The following is a 22834-nucleotide window of genomic DNA, read 5'->3' on the forward strand; positions in this document are numbered from 1 at the left end:
GGAAGAATGATGAGAATGCTCGGCCTACATCCCATCTCTTTTCATTTGCAGCTACTGAATTACCTGCTGGCTCACCTCATCTTTCTATTTAAAATGAGCAATAAAATATACGCTGGACCATTTACTGCCTCCAATACTTCTGCACACACCATCTAGGTTGAGGTCAAGACACGCTTTAGTTCTTTGTCCCTCCTAGTCTTCTCTCACGCTGCTCTCCTCTGGGAATGCCCTTCTGCCACCTGCAGGGAGTCTGGCTACCTACCGAGGCTTATTAGATCGTGTGTCGCCTCTTCCAAGAAGCCTTCCCTAATTTCCCCCAGTAGGAAGGCTCTCTCCTCCTTCTCAACCCTTAGACCATCTTCTCCACCTTATCCATGTCACTCTGATTACAGGCTGCCTTTGTTAATCTATGAACACATATTTTTCCTAATAAGCTAATGATAGTTCATATTTATTGATTACTCACTACGAGCTAGGCACCATTCTAAACAGGTCACATGTGCTGGCTAATTTAAATCTCACAACGATCCCATTAAACACATAGTATGGTCATCGTTTTACAAACGAGGAAACGGAGGTCCAGGGAGGTGTAGGTTAAGTCACTTGTCCCAGGCCACATAGCTAGCTGGTGGCAGAACCAGGCCTCTAACCCAGGTGGTCTGGCTTCAGCCCCAAACCCAAAGCCCCACTGCCTCCTTCAATGGACCACACTTCCCCCAGGTTGTCTGGTGCCACACACTGAGAAGCATCCAGCTCAGTCTCTCTCTGGATGGTTTACTGAGCATGGGGACAGGAGACCGTGTTCAAAGAATGCTTGTGAAGTGAGCAGTTTCATCTCCAGTCTGTGACAGTGTGCACCACTGTTCCCAGTAATTTGCTTCCCCTTCCAGGGGACACCCTGCCTCTTACCATGTGGCCCACAGGGCCTCCCTGCAGAGGGCTGTACTCTCTCCCTCAACCCCAATCAATGTTTAGCTTGGACCTGTGATTTGCTTTAACCCGTGGGATGTGAGCAGAAGTGACAATGTCACCACAGAGCAGACACTTGCATAGTCATTGCAAGGTTCAGCCGGCATTCTTTTCTCTGAGCCACAAAAGTGGTGCGTCCTAGACAGGAGTGAGTGCAGAGGACAGGTGGAGCAGAGCCACGGACAGCCCATGCCGGACCTGCCACATGGACAAGACAGAAATCTTTACCATTGTCAGGAGGCTGAGAGGATTACTCCAGGACAACTCAGTGAACATTGAGACACAGTGTTTGCCTATAATGAGGAATCACAAGGGACCTATGACAATGACAATAATGGACTAAGTAGACAACAGATAAATTTCTCCCTGCTTCCCAGTTTTATCCCAGCCTATAGTCTCACCTTCTTTTCCAACCACCCCTTTTCCATTCTTCCAGGGGCCCCAGAGGAATCAGGCACCCACCTCCCAGACTCTAACCCCTCCTGACCTCACTGCAGGTCCTAAGTACCCCTAGGGTTCAGCGCGTGACCTACCAGCCAGCTGTGAATTCCACGTGGGCATCAAAGAAGCCAGTGACCTGGCCCGTGGCCGCCTTCCAGCCCTCGATGCGCGCCCGGATCAGGCCCTCCCGTTTTTGATTGCGCACCACCTTCACCAGCCCCGGGTAGCGTTTGTGCACGTACTCCTCTAAGGGGGCCTTCAGCTCCTCTGTAAATGACAAAACACAGGATGGTCCATGACATGTCATCTCAAATGTGTGTCCAACCCACTGAGATGCCGACAGACGTTCAGGAAATGGAGATTGCAGAAAGGTTTGCGTGTTGGTAATTTTAGTAGAAAATTGTGACCACCCAGTCAGTGTGAGTCAGAAGACATCTGTGACACAGCAGCCCAGGACAGCAATGTTCTTCCAGCAGCCGAGCTGTACACCTGGACAGAAGTGAGGCCCAGCTTTTAGAACCCACTGCTGCAGGCTGGCAGGTGTCCTCTGAGGTTTATTTTCTTTGTGGCCCACAGCCCTTCCCTGGCCAGCATTCCTGTCCTCCCACTGTCCCCTGGTCCTGCTTACCAACTGCTATATGGGCATTTCCACCTGCACATACACTGGTTTTTATAGGAAACGCCCTAAGTGGTCCAGACACATAGTGATGCACCAGAGGCAATGTTAACAGGGGTGGTGCTTTGGTCTTAGGATGGAAAGGAAATCTTTGCCCAGTAATGAACATGCTGCCACGGGCAGAAGCAGTGCTCGCAGAGATTACGCACATCTCCTTCTGCACGAGCAGGCAGTGTAAAGTGCTTTATTTCTATGACCTAATTTAAACCTTACAGCAACCCTAGGAAGTTGCTATATTAACTCCACTAATTATTAACCTAGATTAATTCTACTTCACAAATTAAGAGACAGTCTCAGGGATGCTAACCTGTCCCAAGGTTGCACACCTAGTAATGGAAGGGTTGAAACACAGGCCAAATGGGCCCAACTCCAAAGACTTAAAGGTTGATACCTTTATGTACATAACAATCACCAAATGTAGGAGGCAAATGGAATTTTTGAAAAAGCTGGAAGAGCAATACTTAATACTAGATAAAACAAAGGCTATCACAAGAGACAAAGAAGAATATTTCATATATAATAGCCAAGATATGGAAGCAACTGAAGTATCCATTGATAGACAATTGAATACAGATGTGGTACATGTACACAATGGAACACTACTCAGCCATGAAAAATAATTAAATCTTACATTTGCAACAACATGGATGGACCTAGATGGCATTAATGCTAAGTGAAATAAGTCAGAGAAAGACAATTACCATATAATTTTACTGATATGTGGAATCTGAAAAACAAAATAAACAAACAAACAAAATGGAAAAGTACTCACAGATACAGAGAACAAACTGATGGTTGCCAGATAAGAGAAAGTTGAAAAAGATAAAGAGATTAAGAAGTACAAATTAGTAGTTACGCTATACCTTGGGGGTGTAAAGTACAGCATAGGGAATACAATCAATAATATTGTAATAACTATGTGTGATGCCAGGTGGGTACTAGACTTATTGGGGAAAAACTTCATCAATTATGTAAATGTCTAACCACTATGCTATACACCTAAAACTAATATAATATTGAATGTTAAATGTAATTGAAAAGTAAAAATATATAATTTCAAACAAACAAAGGAGATTTTGGACACATACAGAGCCCCAGGGACATGCACACAGAGGACAGACCACGTGAGGACACAGTGAGAAGGCAGCTACCTGCAAACCAAGAAGAGAGGCTTTAGGAGAAACCTTGCCGACACCGTTATCTTGGCTGGACTTCCAGCTTCCCGAAATATGAGAAAATAAATTCTGTTAAGACACCCAGTCTGTGGTACTTGCTATGGCAGTCCTAGCAGACTAATACAGGTATTTGTTTAGAAAGGAGAAAAAGCTGGAGCCTGGGTGGGGAGATGGCAGACACCTCTAAGGAGGCATAGCATGTGGTTGGGAGTCAGACTGCCTTGGTTTCAGAACCAAGTGCTAACACTTGTTACCGGGTAACCCTGGGCAATTTAGATAGTCAATTTATGCCTCAGTTTTCTCATCTACAGAAAGGGAACCTCAAAGGGTTGTGGTGAGCATTAAACAAGTTAATATACATAGATGTCTAGGACACACCATGGCATCACGTACATGCTCAACATTGAGTAGCCGGTCTTAGTGATTATATTCACTCTAGGAGGGGTTAGGACACAAGAACAGAGATTCCAGAGCAGCCCAGGGCACCTGAGGAAGCTGTGTCCAAGATGGAAAAATAGGCCTATACGCTAGAACGGTGGTCTCAAACCAGAGGGCACATCAGCATTCCGGGAGGTGTTGGGACAGATTGCTGGCCCCTCCCCCACAGCTTCATTTTCAAAGGTCTAGTGTGGAGCCTGAGTGTTTCTGTTTCTAAGTGGACCCAGGAGTGTCCATGCTTTCTATGGGAACCACTTTGAGAACCACTGAGCTGGAAGTCCATAGGACCATCTTGGCGCACAGCATGCCCTCTGTGGGTTTTCTAGGTGGGTGACATCTTTGCCCTCATCCAAGAGTTGCTGGTGGAGAAGCCAGGCTGTGGGGACCCTCTGTTTCTTTACTCACCATGAATTGGAAGGATAACCAAGTAACTGGGACTGGGATGGCCCAAAGAATGTCCAGCTTCTAGAAACCATCTACTACAAGTTGGCTGACTTTTTCTGTGTTAAATTTCTTGGAACAGTAATACTAGCAAGAAGGTTAGGAGGCCATACCTAACCCGTTTGGTTTTTCCTTTTTTCCCCCATGCGCACTGGGGACAAAAGGACACACCATGGGAGGAGGCAAGGAGCCACGCATGGGCACAGCACCCATGGGAGGGTTCGCCCATATCACAGGAACCTGGGAATCTCCGTAAGTTCAGAGAGAACATTCTGAATGCTGAGCACTCAACACCACACCTGGGGACCCACACCTGTTAACCCTTAGCTGCCAGGCGACCTGGGACCGAGTTTTGGCTCTGCCCAGTAACTGGATGTCAGCTCTTGGCCATGACAGTCACCGTGCCCAAGTGTCAAGTGTTCTCCTCATTGGTTTAGTGGTTGTGACTGAGACGTCAGGAGAGAGAGCAGGCCAGGCAGGCATTTACAAGTTTGTCAAAAGAGAAAGTGGGTGACACCAGCTTCACCCTGACATGCTTCAGATACATATTGTTCCACATGCAACTGAAGTGATGACCTATGGGATTCTGAGGGAGATGTCACCCTGTCGGAAGCCACCCATTGTCCTCATTAGCAGAGAGGTGTGGACAAGGAACCCGGAAGGCTGGTCAACCTTGGAAGCTCTGAAAGGTCGGAGCCAACCACCCACTATCTAGTTGAGACAATGGTAGCTAAAGCAACTCCCACATTTTAATCTTATGTAAATCCTTGCTGATTGGCTATTACTGGCTATAGGTGGATCCCAAACCTTAATAAAAGGGATAGAAAGGCCAGAGCAGGGTGTAGTCATCCCCCTTGAGGTGGGCTTCCACCTAGCCCCCAATATCGCTAAATTAATATTTTCTAGTCTCTTTCATTTGTGTGCAGCCTCCTCCAGAACCCGAACCCTGAACCTGAACCCTGAACCACGTGGGTCGTGGGGGGGGACACTCGCAACTGGAGCCCAAACTTGGGTTCCTACAAACTGGTATCCCAACTCGGGACGTGAAAGGGGTTTTCTACATCACCCTGCCACTAGCAGGGTTCAAAAGCAAGTGACAGTGAGAAGGCTTTTCTTCCCAGCCCCTGCATGTGACTCAGCACCCCATAGGTATTGGGTTGGGCCCCTGCCCATACTCAACATCAACTCCGACACAAGTGCTTTGTCAAGATGCTTACAATGAAATGCAGGCGGGGAGACAAGTTCAAAGAGTTGGAATATTCAGTATTACAAGGGAAACAGAGCAAAGGTCAAAGGGGAAAAATGGCTGTTGGAAGGAAAGTGCTATAAGGGTCACAGGAGGAGAAATTATTTTGGTTGGCAGTGTTCATGGAGAAGGTAGTGTTTGAGTTAAGCAGAGGTTTGAACATGTGCTCTCACTATTCCAGACCACAGACATAATCAAAAGACATGAGCACTGAATTGGATCTATAGAATCACCAGTGTCTGGGTGGTTGGGAAGATGCCATTAATTAGAAAAGAGGCGGGGGAAAGAGAAGTTAAAGAACAAGTTGAGTTCACCTGGGTGAAGCCCCGAAGACATTCAGGGGTGGCCTGCTGAACTGAAAGAATGGTCCAGAGGTGAGGAGGAAAGGCACAGAGCATCAGGGACACAGTGATGAGAGATGTCGGCCCATAAGAGGGTGAGAGTCCAGGAGAGAGTGAAGAAGACTAGAACTGTACTCTGGAAACATGTGTACTGAGGAGGCAGGAAGACAAGCTAGAGGATCAGATGGGCTAGAAACAGCATCAAAGAGGCAGAATCATATCAAGGGTAGAGTTTACAAAAGGAGGATATGTGCATTTATTTCACAAATATGTACAGAGAGGCCATATGGCTGAAAAATGACACCATTTTTATTCTCAGAGTTACACCACATCCAATGTCAGGAAAATCAAAATGCATTAGAGAAAATGAGAGTTGAGATGGACCACTCATTTAAGCAAATAGGAGGTTCCTAATGGGGACCAGTGAGAAAAAAGAATTCCCTTCGGGATGCATCTGGGCCCTGTGGGAGGAGAGGGTGAGTAGACAGCTCAGGCGAGTCTTCCAGAAAGACTGGTCCTGATGGACCGGACGGTGACAGCCTGAGGGCATTGGTGTGCTGAGATTTGAAAATTGTCTTAAAGTGAGAGAACCCACCCGTTAACCAAGTAAAAACAAGGCCCCAGGCTCACCAGGGAAGGAAACAAATCCCCAAATGTCACACTTAACAAATGAACCCATTCTAAGACATTACAATAACAGTAAGAAAAACACTTTACCTAAGAAATGTCATCCTTAACAAATGAACCCATTCTACCACATTACAATAACAGTAAGAAAAACATTTTACAGAAGATTTTTCTCCCTGACAAACTCAGAGAGGAAAACAGAAACTCATTTCTGCAAAAATAAATGTTTACCTTCCAGTGTTACAAAATCCAATACTAAATTGGTCGAGAGCCATTTGGGAATCCTTGTGTGTTATACGTTTTGGTAAATAGCATTTGGGGAGGTCAACAGGGAAGAAGCATTACTGCCTGTGATCAGAAGGGACCGGGAGGGAGATAAATCTGCTCCTTAACAATAAAAGAAACACCTGTCATCAGGCTCAAGGAGTACACATTGACAACAAGAAAGTTACAAACAGAACTAAAGCAAAAAAAACAAACACATTATTGTGGCCTGGCCAGCGAAGCTCAGTGGTTGAGTGTTGACCTATGAACCAAGAGATTACGGTTCCATTCCCAGTTGTGGCACATGTCCGGGTTGTGGACGCCAATCAATAATTCTCTCTCATCATTGATGTTTCTATCTCTCCCTTCCTCTCTGAAAGCAACAAAAAATATGTTTTTTTAAAAAAACACATTATTATGGAATTATATTTAGATCTCGCACTTGGAGTGATGTAAGAGAATAAACCATCAGTCCAGAACCTTAACTCTAAGCCCCGCTCAGAAGCAAGTGCTGACCTAGCAGACTCATCTCCACCTGCTCCCCAAACCAGTGCATGAACCTCCGGGCCACACAGGCCTGGGCTTGCAAGTGGCCATGCCACCTCGGGTTGGGCCATGTCTGTATCCCTCAACCCTCACAGTTATCAGGTCTTGGCGATGAGACTTATTGAATGTTCTAATTCTCCTGCAAGGTATGGCAACTTGGCACAAATCAACCTAAGTTAGATGAGTGTTTCTCAACCTTGAACCTGCGCCGGCCTCACCAGCAGGTCAGGAGTGTGACCCAAGAACTTGCATTTTTAAAAGTTCCAAAGGGCTGCTGCTGCTGCTGCTGCAGTTCTGGTGACCTCATTCTGAGTCGCTCTGGCTTAGAGTTGGCTCCCGACCCGGCCCCATATGCATCGGATCAGCCCCTGTGTGCAGAAGGGGGCTCATCCTAACCAACAGCTGTGCCAGAACCCCAGGGTTCTGTGCCACTGCCTGTGACCAGAAGGGATTGGGAGGGAGATATTTCTCTTACTGTTATTGTAATGTCTCTGCTTTTCCACTACCTGGGCTTTCTTGTCCTGCCTTGACTGCAAGATTGAGCCCCATGGGAGATGACCCCAATCTACATAATGAGGGTCTTTCTTGCCATTTCCAGCTGGCTACTCCTGCATGGAACACCCTCACAATTAGGTTAGTCCCCTGACTAGGACCCCATATGATCCTGGCGTCTGCTCTCACTCTCCCTATTGTTCTTACTACTACTGCTACTGCTACAATTCTACCAATATTACTTCTGCCACCATCAGTGCCCATGTCACCACCACAGGCATTCATTTCCAACCCTTGTCCCTGCCTGCCATTGCTGAGGTTTGGGCATGCTGCTAGCTGGGAATGCACGGGTTGTGACAAATAGGACAAGAAAATAGCACACATAGCACATTCCAATTAAAAACAAAAAACACCTGCCTCAAAGCCAGTGTTGCTCAGAGTGCGGTCCCTACCTGGGAATTAGCTGGGACCTTGTGAAAATGCAGGTTTTCAAGACTATCTTAAGAATTTCTAAGTTAGTGGCACTAGTGGGGTTGACCAGCACTTCTGACGATTCTCACACAACCCCAAAGCTTCTCAAAGCATTGGTTGATTTTTTTTTTATTATTATTGATTTTACTGGGGTCACAAATACTCAACCAGAAACTTACTATTTTGCCCATTTTAAAGTCTACAAATTCAGGGGCGTGCAATGCATTCACAGTCTGGTGCAACCATGACCACTGTCTGGTTCCAGAACCTTGTCATCACCCCAAACGGAAGCCCTGCACCCAGTAAGCAGTCAGTGTCCATCTCCCCCCCGCCCCGCCTCAGCCCCTGGCAACCACTAATCTGCTTCCCGTCTCTATGAATTTGCCTCCTCTCCATATTTCATAAAAATGGAATCATACAATATGTGACTTTTGTGTCTGTAAGTCCTAGTCAGTTCATAAGGTGGAGGGGAAGAGGTAAAGCAAAGTTTTGGGGTGAGTTTAAACCCCTAGGCCTTGCTGAAGATCTGAGTCCATATTCCCTTGCCAGTTAGCTTCTCTGATCCCCATTGTGGTTGTTGGTCCCTGACCTCTGCTAACCAGATAACCACCATGGGGATCAGAGAAGCCAACTCCCAAAGCCCTCCCCCCCTCAACTCAGTGAGGGGGTTCTGACCTCTCTGAGGGGAGGATTCAGACCTGTGTTCATCCCTCACCCCCAGCTCCTGGCTCCCAGCTTGGGGACCGGAAGATCAGGAAAAACAGGGTCTGCAACACAGTTTGAGCACAGACATTAGTCACGATGCTCTACATTTCCACGGTGTCTTTTTAAACAAGTTATATAAAATATTCAATATTGGCTACTTGTGAGAATGATGCCATTAGAAAGAACACAAAAATAGACTTAAAGCACCTGGATTTTCAGGTATGCCTGAGAATATCTTTATGCTTGCAATAACAACAAACAAAATGCATGAAAGTATCCATACAAAGGCCAGTAATGAATTTTTAAGTTATCTTTTAGTCAGACAGAGAAAGATAAGCACTGTATGATCTCATGTGTGACCTAAAAAAATTGAACCTGTAAAACAGTCAAATGGTGGTTACCAGGGGATGGGGTGGAAATAAGATTGATGGTGCTTAAGGCTACAAGCTTATAACATCCTATCTAATAAAGACAGAATATGCAAATTGACCATCACTCCATGACAAAGATGGCAGAGCCCACAGCCAATAAGGAGGGAATATGCAAATTGACATGAAAAAGATGGCGGTGGCCTAGCCAGGCCTCTGGGCAGCATGCACACACAGGCACGGAGTGGCTGGGGTGGGGCGGGACGCCTGCTATGAGGGAGGAGTGGGGGGTGAAGGGAGCTACAGGAGGGCGGCAGGGCCAGAGGGAAGGTGGAAGGCGGCTCCGGCCAGAGCGAAGGCCTGGGTCCTGGGTGTTGGAGGGAAGCCGGTGCCAGCAGTCAGGGGAAGGAAGGCCTATTCTTGCACGAATCTTTGTGCATCGGGCCTCTAGTGTAGTAAATAAGCCACAGAGATCTAATGCACAGTACAATAAATATAGACAATAATATTGCACAGACTGGTCCCCGACTTACAATGGCTGGACTTAGAAGTTTTTTACTTTTGATGGTACAACAGCATATTTCTTATTTTGAATTTTGATCTTTTCCTGAACTGGTGATATGCAGTATGATACTGTCTCCTTATGCTAGGCAGAGCAGTGAGCACAGCCCCCATTCAGTCACATGATCACAAGGTAAACATCCAAAGCTCCATCCTGTGTTGCCAATGTTTTTTGGATATTGTGTTCTGAGCATGTTTAAGATGGGCTGGGCTACGCTGTGATGTTTGGTAGGTTGTGTGTATTAAATGCATTTGTGACTGAGGATGTTTTCAACTTACAATGGGTTTATAGGGCTGTCACTCCACTGTAAATGAAGGAACATCTGTAATGTGGTAAATATCGCTACATCAGCCATCACATTACAATATATAAATGTGTCCAAGTAAGACACTGTGCACCTTAAATTTACACAGTGTAACACATCAAGTATATTCAATTAAAGATTTTAAGTTAAAAAAATTAGCTTTTAACATTTAAAAAGGGAAGGTGGAGAAACCTGGTGCATATCCTGGTCATGCCACCTCTGGGATTCTCACTTGCCAAACAGAGCTAGAAAGATCCAGAAATTGAGGCAGGCTTTGTGGGACCTGAGGTGTATACGATTTGGAGGAGCTTCTTTAATGAAAAGAAAGAAAAAAAAATATCTCTCTTCTGTAAATCCTACAAAAACAAATGCACATGGTAACGCATCGTGAACCCCCCCCCGCCCCCCCCCCCCCGCGCTGGAGGGCTCAAAGGGGCCCCAACCATAAGCTTCCGCATCAGTTATCAGTGTCATGGCCAGTGCACCCTAGTGAGGCTCACTTCCCAGATGCAAAGTTCCTTTTATGCTGACAGTCACTCCTTTTCAGCCATGTTCAATACTATGCCCATCTGTATCAAAAAATGAAATATTTATATCCTAGAACTGCTAACCAAGCTGACTCAAAACGTCAGCTAATCATGAGATGCTCCAAAAACACTCTTTGGATTAGTTCCCTGTTCATATTTAACCAGACGGTAATCTATCCTGCAAACTCACAGCATTCCGCAACGTTGTTTTAACTTTCACTGAGTCCTAATTAAGTGCCACTTACTGTGGTGACCCCTTGACCTATGTCAACTCTTTTTACCCTCCTAACAACTCTGTGAGGTAAGGGGTAGTATTAGCTCCATTTTATGGATGACGCTGAGGCATAGAGAGGATGAATGCCTTGCAGAAAGCTTGTCAGTGGCATGCCTGCACTCCTTGTCATTCTGCCTCTGATTCCTGTGGATGCGATGATTGTGATATCTGAAGATGTTTGTCTGTTCACGTGGAATTGCACCTTGTGTCCAGGCTAGGCCCTGGCCACTTACTCAGTGGTTAGAGCATCGGCCCGAGGACCCCAGGGTCACGGGTTCAATTCCCTGTCAAGGCTACGTACCTCTGTTCAATCCCGGCCCCAGTGGGTGCCCTTGGGAAGCAACCAATTGATGTGTCTCTCACATCAATGTTTTTCTTTCTCTCTTCTCCCTCCCTTCCACTCTCTCTAATAATCAATAGAAAAAATATCCTCAGGTGAGAACTTAAAAAAATAAGAAGAAGAAGGCCAGACCGAGGCTTCTCCTGCAATGGCTCTCTGTCATTCTGAGGCAGCCACACTGCTGCTCTGGCCTCGGCACACACATCTATCTACCCTTCTAAGCAGCTGTCCTAGGACACTGGTCAGCCCTGTCCAGAGAAGGAACCCACTGGCTGAAGGAGGGGCTCAAAAAAAGTGGGCATCCAGGAGGACCGGCTAGCTTCCAACTCCTCCAGGCAGCCCACCAAACTCTGAAGGGACAGCAGCGATACAAGAGCCCTGGTTCCCCCCTGCTGCATGGGCGTCTGGCTCTGGAAAATTCTGGCCTTTAACAATAGGGATGGAGAGGAAGTACACGTGTGAAAATGCAGAATGGAATAACACAGAAGGCAGCCATAGTGAATATCTTATTCTCTGAGCATCTCTCAGCTTTGTGGATTAAATAATGCTTGTTCTGACTATGGGAACAAAAAGAGGTGAGAACAAGAAACTTCAGGAAGAATGGGGAAGATTAAAAAGGGATGTTTTTGCTGTGTATGAAAGCATTTTAAAGGTGATTCCATAGTGAGATCAAAGCAAGGACAAAAGAAAGCAAGAGACGAAAAGAAGCAAGAAAAGAGATGTGAGATACAAATACCAAAGTGTGAAACTAAATATATCACACGGAGTTGTGCATTCAAGAGAGGCGCTTTGAAAGGGAAGGCCATCTCTGCTTTCAATTGCTTGGTTAAGAAATTCCTCTCCACCACTTCTTCCATTTAAATTTCACCTTTTAACATGTAGGCACAAGTAGCCCAAACCAACAGAGAAACATCATAATGCCTATAGGTGATGCCTCCAAATTGTTACCCCAAATTACAGGAGTAGTCTCCTATCTTGCCCATCAAAAGGCAGTTGAAAGTCTGGTATTTGCAGCTGAGTCTAATAATAACATGTGAACGTAAGCGATAAAATTTGCCTACAGGCTGCAGTGTGTTTTTCTTTCATTATGTTTCTTATTTACTACGATATTGATTCTGAATGCTCTGAAGCCCGCAAACCTCTTCCTTTGAAATAGCAAAAGTCACAGTCATTAAGGGGGGAGGGGAGAGAGCAAAACAGCACAGGAGACACGTGAAGTCCTGGAGAGAACAGGGTCAATCTCAGAGTTTTCTTTAAACACAGCTGGCAACCAGAAATGGGATAACTAGAGCAGGGTGTCTCTGATCAGTCCTGCTCTAGCATTGGGGGACCTCTGTGTGCACAGCCCTGAAATCCCCAAGGTCAAAGACAGCGTGCTAGGCACAGGATCTTCTTATGCATGCTCACAAAAAAAACAAAACAAAACGGTGCATATTAAAATGTTATGTAGCATAAAAGTGCTCTATAAAGAGCAGCTTTTGTTAGGGTCCAGAAGGTCTGCAGAACCTTATATGTCTCTTCTAACCTAGGAGACTGTAAAGACAGAGAACATCTGGACGCACAGGCACTGGCGGGTTAGAACAGATGTGAGCTGGACCGCCACACCTGAACCTGCTGGCTGAACAGAAGCTCTGCTAATATTAACCTGCCATCACACCTGACCTTCCCACACTGCACACTCATTTGGGCTAAATCCTCACAGAACTGCCACTGACTTTAGGTGCACTCAGAGTGCACAGGGCAGGAATGCTTTGATCAGAAAAAGATGACAATGGGAAGGTCTCAAGAATAAAGAATAAAGGTGCTACCAGGCCAGGTGCACTGTGTGCTCTTACCTTGAGCCAGGGGCACCTGGGGAGGAAGGGACACACCTGGTCAGAAGAATTCATCTTGAGCTGCTCTGTGACATCAGGTTAAATAGTTAATCTATATATATATTTCATTATGTTTCTTATTTACTACGATATTGACTCTGAATGTTCTGAAGCCCGAAAACCTCTTCCTTTGAAATAGCAAAAGTCACAGTCATTAAGGGGGGAGGGGAGAGAGCAAAACAGCACATAGATAGATAGATAGATAGATAGATAGATAGATAGATAGATAGATATAAAAGGCTAATATGCTAAGTGTCCGTCCGACCGGTAGCTATGACACGCACTGACCACCATGGGGCAGACGACGCTCAATGTAGGAGCTGCGGAGCTGCAGTGACTTGGCAGCGGTGGTTCTCGGGTGACGCACCCCGAATCCAGAGAGGAGGGAGCCCGATTCCTCGCGGAGCTGAGCGATTCCACCTTTGGCTGTGGGTTATGTTGCTGATGGGGCACTATAGGCCCTGAATCTGATTTACTGCACACTTGCATTTGCGTTCCACACCCTGTACCAGCAACTTTGCAGAGTGCCCTCTTGCACTCCAGGACCCCTTGGGGGATGTTGGAGAGCCAGTTTAGGCCAGGCCGAGGGACCCCTGCTGGAGTGACCCCACTCACTCCACAGATGCTCTTCAAGCCATGGTGGCACCCCAGGTGCGCCCAGCTGGGGAGGGACGGCAGGAAGTTGGCTCCAGGGCATGTCCAGCCAGTCTCGCCCAGTCCTGCCCCGCCGGCCACCTTCTAATTAATTTCCTTTCAATGTGCACAAATCCGTGCACCGGGTCACTAGTATGGATAATAACTGTCCTTATCCAATAGGGCAGTTTGGGTATTTAAATAAGATAACACATGCTAAGCGCTTAGCTTGGTGCCTGGCACATAGCATGCACTCAATAATGGTTAAAATTATTATTCATTTTTAAAATACATAGTAAAGGGAACCTAGATGTGTCTTGGGAAACAAAGAGATGAGTCATAAGGATGTAGGAAGGGTTAGAAGGGGCTTGGGGAAGGCAAACAGTGGTAAACTGGGAGGGAGGGGGAAGCACAGAGGAAGGAAGGTTTGGAGGAGGAGGGGAGGAGGTGCAGAAAGGAGGCCTGAGAGGCCTGGTTCCAGGCCTGGGACAGTTGAGCCGGAGCCTCCGCTCCGGTAAATTCTGGCTGTGCTGCCACAGGTAAGACACTTGCCTCTCCAAGCTTCATCTTCATTTTAAATATCAATGACCAGTTGTCAGAGGGTGTGGTCAAGACCCAAGAAGATACATGTGGTCCTGAGCCCAGGCAGGAGGACAACTTGCCAGGCCTGCTCTGCATTTGCCTGGAAGCCTCAGCCTCTAGTGTTTGTGGATGTCCTGCAGGGGTAATTAACTAGCAGGCCCCGTTCAGGCCAGACTCTGCCTCTCCTCTCCCCTCACCTCTCCTTGTGTGTAAGAGAAGAAGGAAGTTAGTAGCCAGCAGGACTCATGATTCTGAAGGCAGCCATCCTGCCCTAAAGGGTTTCCTGGGCTGAGTGCTGGTTGGGGGCAGAGCTCCCACTTCCCCGTAGCACAGCCTGAGGCCAAAGAGTCTCTGTCCAGCAAGCCGGCCAGAGCTCCCAGCTAAAGTGATCTAAAGACACTCAAGTCAATGTCATCTCACATTTTCAATAAAATAAGATCAAAGCTGAAACACTGCTCTTCCAGAATAAAGGTGAAAATGGCCTGCCTGGCTTTTCTGACAACCCTGAGCTTCCGTGCCCCGCCTCCCCCTCCTTCTCCCTATCAGGCTGGCTGCTCCCCATCCCAGCAGGGCTGTTTAAGGAGCCTTCCACATCCTTCCTGCTCAGGGGTTGTTAGAAACATCAAAGACTCACCTGTTCACACTGCCCCCTCTCCCCCAATCAGTCCTGTGGCCCACAAGGCCCTCCATCTCTCCCGGGGACTCTCGAACATATAATCCACCCATCATTTCCTACATATCGATCCCATCTGCACGCTTCCCTCTACATGCCCCAAGCTTCTCAGTCTCTAGATTCCTGCCTCTCCACGCCCTGTCATTTCCCTCCTTGAGTCCAAATTCTGTCTCTCATGGTCCAACTCAAGTGCCACATCCTTCACAAAAGCCTCAGTTATTTGCCCAACTCGTGGAAATACCACATGCAAATCCCATTGATGTTGTCACATTAAGAGTCCACGGTATGCTTGTCCACCCAGCCCCCCCCCTTTCTGGAGCGCTGCCCCACGCCTACTAGTGTGTGGTGGTTCTGTGCAGGACTCTGCCCTCCTGGTCACAGCTGACAGATCCACGGAAAGGCATCATTTCCCTTCCCTGGGACTCCCTTCCCTGTCCCTCTCCAATGCCTGAAGCTGTCATTACAAGATCAACTGAGCTGTCTCTGCAGCCATAGATCCCTCCAGGTGGCATGGAGTGCTGGATGTGGCCAGTCTTCACAAGCTGACAAGGAGGAGGGGCTGAGACAGCAGAGACCCAGACAGAGGCCCCTGGAAGTGCCTGGGTCTGACTCTCCTGTGGCCTGGCCTACACTCCTGCCCCTGGGCTGTGTCGAACCCTCTATAATTCTTATATTGCTGGGGTCCAATCTAATGGGTACCCAGTCTGATCATAGGGCAAGGCTTTCAACACGCTTTTGGGATTGCTCCGGGTATGGCTGGAATGCAACCCATTCCTCTTGGTATCATAGTTACAGTCTCCAAGGCCAAAACAAAAACATATTCTCTACTGGAAGATTAAAATTAATCAGATTTTTTTTCAGAGGGATGTCACATAAATGGAATAAATGACCAAAAAACAGCTCTCTTGAACATGTGTTTACCATAACTCAAGCATTGTACTCTTGGGCATTATCTCAGAGACATGAAAATTAATTTTCACAGAAACATCTGCACATGAATGTTCATAGCAACTTTATCTGTAAAAATCCCAAACTGAAACAATCCAAATGTTAGACAAACTGTGGTAAACCCAACCCATGGAACACCACGCAGAAATAATGAGGAACGAACTCATGGTGCTCACAACAACTTGGATGAATTGTAAGGTACTTACACTGAGTGCAGAAGCCAATCACAGCCTGGCCCGGTGTGGCTCAGTGGTTGAGCGTTGACATATGAACCAGGAGATCATGGTTCAATTCCCAGTCAGAGCACATGCCCGGGTTGCAGGCTCGATCCCCAGTAGGGGGCATGCAGGAGGCAGCTAATCAACGATTCTCTCTCATCATCAATGTTTATATATCTCTCTCCCTCTCCTTTCCTCTCTGAAATCAATAAAAAAATATATTTTTAAAAAGAAACCAATCACAAAGGTCATGTACCGCGTGGTTTACTCTATAGAACATTCTTGAAATAACAAAAGTATAGAGACTGAGAACAAATAAGGGTAGTCAGGGGCAGGAATGGGGGTGGGAACTGGGTGTGGTTAAAAGGAATAGCATGGGGGAGCTTTTTTCTGTGTCTCAGTTGTGGTGATTGTTACAAGAATATACATATGTGATAAAGTTGTATAAAACTACACACACACACACACACACACATGCACGTTAAACTGGTGAGATCAGAGTAAGCTCTCTAGATTGACCTAAGTCCATTTCCTGGTTGTGATCATGTACTAGGGTTCTACAAGATGTTACTAATAGAGGAAACCGTGACGAGTACGTGAGACCTCTTGTACATTCTTGCAACTTCTTTGGAATTTATAGCTATTTCAAAATAACAAATTTTTTTGGTTGTTGTTGTTACTGTTTTTTTAAAGCCAGTTTGCAAAGAAAGCTTCCGCTGGGGTTCCCGTGTTATCTCTTGTGTAAAGATATACACTCTCCCTCTTATCCTTTCCTCCCCGCGGCCTAAAAACACACAAGAAGAAATGTAAATGCACAACCCATCTGTGATTACAGACCCACAGAGCAAATGCTGTCACACTGCAGTGATCTGGTTGGGGACAAAAACAAGCATTATTTCTGATTAGGAAGACTCTTCACAGGCAGGGGGAAGGCAGGTAATGGTCTGGTAAGGAAGCTGGGCCAGCGTGGACATGTGTGATAACGAGGTGTCTCTCAGCTACTTCACTGGGAGCCTCAACAACACAGGAAAAATGTTATCTTTCCAAAACACCAGACTCCTCCTATCTCTGCAATTATAAGCCGAGAAGAAAAGCAAACAATGCCGGTGTGCTTCTCCAAAATCCCTCCTGCAAGTCCAGAGGGTGTCTGTATCCTTCCACTCAAAAATATTTCCTAACCCGAGTCTTCCTGTTTTCAACCTTTGAACACACCAACCAAGGGAAGAGCTCGACCAGGTGTGCTTGCTCCACTGGGAAACAGTGACAAGGTTACAGCTGTCCAGATCACTGAGATACGTGAGTGATTGGAGATAGGCATTTTTTTGAGTTCTAAAGCGAAATAACTATGGAGTAGAAGCCAAAATATGTATAATAATGCCAAATACAAAAACCCCCAGGATGATGTCAGAGAAAGTAGAAAAAAAAGTTTGCACACGTGCAGTGTAAATTAACCTATTCAGCAATCACAGTAACAGCCATGGGCAAGGCCCCGGGAAACACAGCACAGAAAGAGTGATGGTTCTTGCCCTCGAGGGTCTTACAGTTTAGAGATGGGCAAGTACACAAATGCAATACAGCATGGCAAGAGCTGCACCAAACTTCACACGGTGCCCTGGGAGCAGAGGGAAATCTTGGAAGAACTTCCCAGAAGGGGTGAGACAGAAATAGAATGTTGAGGAAAGGGTTATAGCTAGCCAATCAAATACTGCCATGAGCACATTCAACAGTCACGCCCTTTAATGTACTGCCAGGATTTGAACTATGGGCTTTTGCAAGTATTATCTCTAAACCTCACAATTTAAACACTGCAGAAAAGCCACTACTATCCCCAATTTACTCAAGATCAGAAAAGGTAAGTACCTTGGCCAACCTCACACAGGATTGGATTCCACTTTTTGCACCACATCCTATTGCTTAAGCACAAAGAAGGCAATATTTTAAAAGTGCAGATTTAAATATAATGTGTGATTCTTCACTCTTCAGAACAATGAAGAGGACAAAGGTGAGTAAGGTTTGGTGTTGGTGAGGATACAGAGGATACACTCGCATACAGTACCACATACCCGGAGAAAGATTAATCACTTCATATGAAAAATTCTTAAAAATGAATATGGAACTTTCAGGATAAGATAAAGAGTTGAACTCATGAATCAGACATGTCCCCTACTCAAAAGCCACTGAAAACTACAATAAAGGGATTTAAAAAATAAAATGAACCCATAACATTCGAGATCAGGGAAAACACAAGAAATACCACAACACTGGGAAAGCTGGAAAGCAGATGCACAGAGTAACCAAAGTGACAGATGTGTCAGACACCTGTGTGATCCAAACCAGGAAGTCCAACCCAAGCTCAGAAAGAGAGAGAAAGAGAGGAGAGGGAGAGGAGGAAGGGGAGGGGGAGGGGGAGAGGGAGGATACAATGTTAAATTTTCCATTTTAATCATTTTTAAGTGTATAGTTTGGTGGCATTAAGTACATTCACATTGTTGTGCAATCATCGCCACCATCCAATTCCAGAACTTTTTCAACTTGCAAACTAGACTCACTAACTCTCCATTTCTGCCTGCCTAGCTCCTGCGGCTATCGAATCACCTTAAAGAGATTATGTACAGACAACAGGTTCACTGGGCATCCAAGGAGAGCATTCAACATGGAAGATAGAAACTAAACAACCAAAAGAAAAAAGCAACCGTGGGAACAAACTATTCAGGGAGAAAACCTAAAAAACAAACCAAATAAACATTATTAATATCCTCCAAGGGATAAGAAAATATATTGTTTCCATTAAATAAGAACAATGTGCTATAAAAAGGAACTTTCAGAGAATAAAAATGAGCACTTGGAAGTAAACTCATGAAAGCAGAAATAAAAAAATACTGAATAGAAGGGAAGAAAGATAAAATTGAAGAAAGCAGACAGAGCAGAGGAAATGATATGATAGCAAAGAAGAGATAAGAAAGTTAGAGGTTCAATATAGGAGACTTAATAATAGAAAAATGGGAGATGCTGAAAGAGAGAATAGAAAAAAATGGGAACTGTCAATTAAGTATTCCAAGAAGTTTTAAAAAAACTGATATACATTAGATTCCAGACTGAAGCCACTAAATGCCCAGCCCAGTGGATGATAACTGACTCACCCCAGGACTCCTCATTGTGAATTCCAAAACTAATGGGGGCCGGGTAGGGGAGGGGGAAATGAAGATTCCACAGGCTTCAAGAAAGGGGGGAAAAACATACAAAGGATCAGGAATTTGGATGCTGACGGTTCTTTAAAAAAAAAATTCAAAAGAAGATAATGGAGCAAAATCATCAAAATTCTGAAAGAAGGTGATACCTAACTCAACCAGGCCATCATTCACATAGAAGATAAGCACAAAGCTTTCTTCAGACATGGATGATCTCAAAAGATTTTCTCTTCCTTGCAGACTTTCTAAAGAAGCTTCTAGTTGTGCGTTTCACCAGAATAAGCATGTAAACCAAGAAAAAGAAAGGCATGGAATCCTGCCCAAGAGGAAGGCGAAGGAGGACCCAAGGTGACCAGGGTGCACAGGCACTGTGGCCACACGTCCGCAGCAGACAGTGTGCCTTAGGGCAGACACGTTGATGGTTGTAATTATGATCTCTCCTGCAAACTTACCTCACTTCAGGCAAAGGACAGGCTGTCTGAATGAGACACGAACTTTTAATACGAACCGATAATTTGTTCTCTAGATACATGGTACTGGCCCACAAAAAGAACAGGAATGTGTCTTTTCCTCTATATCCTCACCAACACTGAATCTTTGTCATTTCTGCTGTTCTGATGAATGAAATGATGTCTAAATGAGGACGAATTGTCCTCATTATCTCCTGTAATTGGATGTTCTGAACACAGGATGACTAAATTGGAGCTCTCTCTACATGCCTGCTGCCTGGATCAGTTGAGGACATTCATTTCATCCCTCAGGTCTGACCCGCTTTGACCTCCTCCTGGAGGTCAGAGGCAGAAATCACAGAGCAGCAATTCTATCTGTCCAGACTTTTGCTTTATACCCAGTACCGGGTTCACACAATAGCCCTGCCAGATGCCCCCACTGGAATGAGCCCCATGCCTCCCTGAGCTCTCTCATGCCTTTTGCTGTCTTTTTCAGAGAGGCTTTTGGAAACTCTTAGGACAGCATATAGGTCAGTGTTCTTGTTCTTGACCTGGTAGGTTAACAAGCATTTATTAATAAGCACATTTAAAAACATAAAGGAGTCAGGAAAACTGAACAAAAAGAAAAAAGAGAGAAAAGGCATCCATGAAGTAAAAGTATGGCTATTTGAAGATGGGATGATATTATATGTTAAAAACTCTGAAGAATACACACAAAACTACTAGAGCTAATAAAGAAGTTTAGAAAAGTAGAAGGATATAAGATCAATGTACAAAACTCAGTTGCATCTCTATACACTAGCACCGAACAGTCCAAAATTAAAATTAAGAAAACAATTCCCTTAAAATAGCATCAAAAGTAATAAAATATTTAATAATAAATTTAACCAAAGAAGTGCAAGATTTGTTTATTGAAAACTACAAAACATTGTCAAAGAGATCAAAGAAGGCCTAAATAAATAGAAAGACATCCTATGTTTATGGATTGGAAGCATTAATATTGTTAAGCTGACAATACTCCTCAAATTGTCCTTTAGATTTGATGCAATCCCTAACAAAATTACAACTGCCTTTTTGCAGAAATTGACAAGTGGATCCTAAATTTTATATGTCAATACTCAGGACTCAGACAGACAAAACAATATTGAAAAAGAAGAACAAGGTTGGAAGACTCACACTTCCTGATTTTAAAACTTACTACTAAGGAATAGTTATCAAGATAGTGTGGTATTGGCACAAGGATAGACACATACATCAATGAAACAGAAATTAGAGTTCAGAAATAAAACCCTCCTCACATTTATAGTCAGTTGCTTTTTGATAAGGATGCTATGACCACTCAATGGAGCAAGAATAATCTTTTCAACAAATGGTACCAGGACAACTAAATATCCTCATAGAAAAAGTGAATTCAAACCCCTAACTCAAAGGACATACAAACACTAATTAACTTACAATCAGTAAAGACCTACATAAGGTAAGAGCTAAAACAATAAAACTCTTAGAAGAAAACATAGGTGCAAATCCTTGTGACTTTGGATTAGGCAACAGTTTCTTAGATTGGACACCAAAAGCTCAAGCACCCAATGGAAAATAGACAAATTGGACTTGATAAAAATTAAAAACTATGTGCATCAAAGGACACTACAAAGAAAGTGAAAAGACAATCCACAGAATGGAAAAAAATATTTAGATGTATTTGTAAAAAACATTTACAGAATATCCTTATATAATAAAGAGGTAATATGCAAATTGATTGTCATGCCCTTGCACAAGATGGCCGCTCCCATGTGGTCACAAGATGGCTGTCACAAGATGGCCAGCAGGAGAGGGCAGTTAGGGGTGACTGGGCCTGCAGGGGAGGGAGGGCAGTTGGGGGGACCAGGCCTGCAGGGGAGGGCAGTTAGGGGCTACTGGGCTGGTAGGGGAGGGCAGTTAGGGTTACCAGGCCAGCAGGGGAAGACAGTTGGGGCGACCGGGCCTGCAGGGGAGGGAGGGCAGTTGCGGGGGGGGGGACCAGGCCTGCAGAGGAGGGCAGTTAGGGGTGACCTGGCATGCAGGGGAGGGAGGGAAGTTGCGGGGGGACCAGACCTGCAGGGGAGAGCAGTTAGGGGCAACCAGGCAAGCGGGGGAGGGCAGTTAGGGGCAACTGGGCTGGCAGGGGAGGGCAGTTGGGGGCAATTGGGCTGGCAGGGGAGCAGTTAGGCATTGACCAGGCTGGCAGGCAGAAGCAGTTAGGGGTAATCAGGCAGGCAGGCAGGCGAGCGGTTGGGAGCCAGCAGTCCCGGATTGTGAGAGGGATGTCCGACTGCTGGTTTACGTTCGATCCCACAGGGATTAGACCTAAACTGGCAGTCGGACATCCCCCAAGGGGTCCTAGATTGGAGAGGGTGCAGGCTGGGCTGAGGGACACCCCCCCCCAGTGCACAAATTTTGTGCACCAGGCCTCTAGTATTTTATAAGAGTGCAGACCCAGAATATGTAAAGAACAATTACAATTCATACAAAGACAAATAATCCATTTTCAAAATGAGCAATGGATTTGAATAGACATTTCTCCAAATAAGATAGACTAATAGCAAATAAGCACATAAAAAGATGCTCAGAATAATTAGTCATTAGGCAAATAAATCCACAATATACCACCCACTAGGCATAACTTAAAGAAGAGGGAAAATAAATGTTGGTGAGAATGTGGAGAAATTGGAACCCTAATACATTGCTGGTAGGAATGTGAAATGATTCCAGTGCTGTGAAAAACAGTCAATTGTGAAAAACAATTTGATGGTTTCTCAAAAAAATTAACCATAAAATTATCATATGACCCAGCAACTTTCACTCCTAGGTATATGCCCAAGAAAATTAAAAATATGTCCATATAAAAATGTATTATGCTAAGCAAAATAAGCCAATGAGAGAAAGACAAGTATCACATGATCTGACTCATATGTGGAATCTAATGAACAAAATAAACTGATGAACAAAATAGATCCAGAGACAAAGAAGCATGGAACAGACTGATGAATCTCAGAGGGAAGGCAGGGGTGGGTGGGTGGGTGGGG

At 45.2% G+C, this 22834-nt stretch overlaps 1 protein-coding gene across 3 annotated transcripts in view; it reads right to left on the reverse strand.

Annotated features, from left to right (window-relative positions):
- GALNT17 (polypeptide N-acetylgalactosaminyltransferase 17) overlaps window positions 1-22834 on the reverse strand; it is a 410474-nt gene that overhangs the window by 187710 nt on the left and 199930 nt on the right. For all 3 annotated transcript variants that reach the window (XM_008141499.3, XM_054714818.1, XM_054714817.1), the window contains one exon: window positions 1503-1677. In XM_008141499.3, the coding sequence (XP_008139721.2) occupies window positions 1503-1677 (175 nt within the window). The remainder of the gene's footprint in view (window positions 1-1502; window positions 1678-22834) is intronic.

This window comes from Eptesicus fuscus, chromosome 4 (assembly GCF_027574615.1).
Source record: "Eptesicus fuscus isolate TK198812 chromosome 4, DD_ASM_mEF_20220401, whole genome shotgun sequence".
In the NCBI taxonomy this organism is placed as follows: domain Eukaryota; kingdom Metazoa; phylum Chordata; class Mammalia; order Chiroptera; family Vespertilionidae; genus Eptesicus; species Eptesicus fuscus.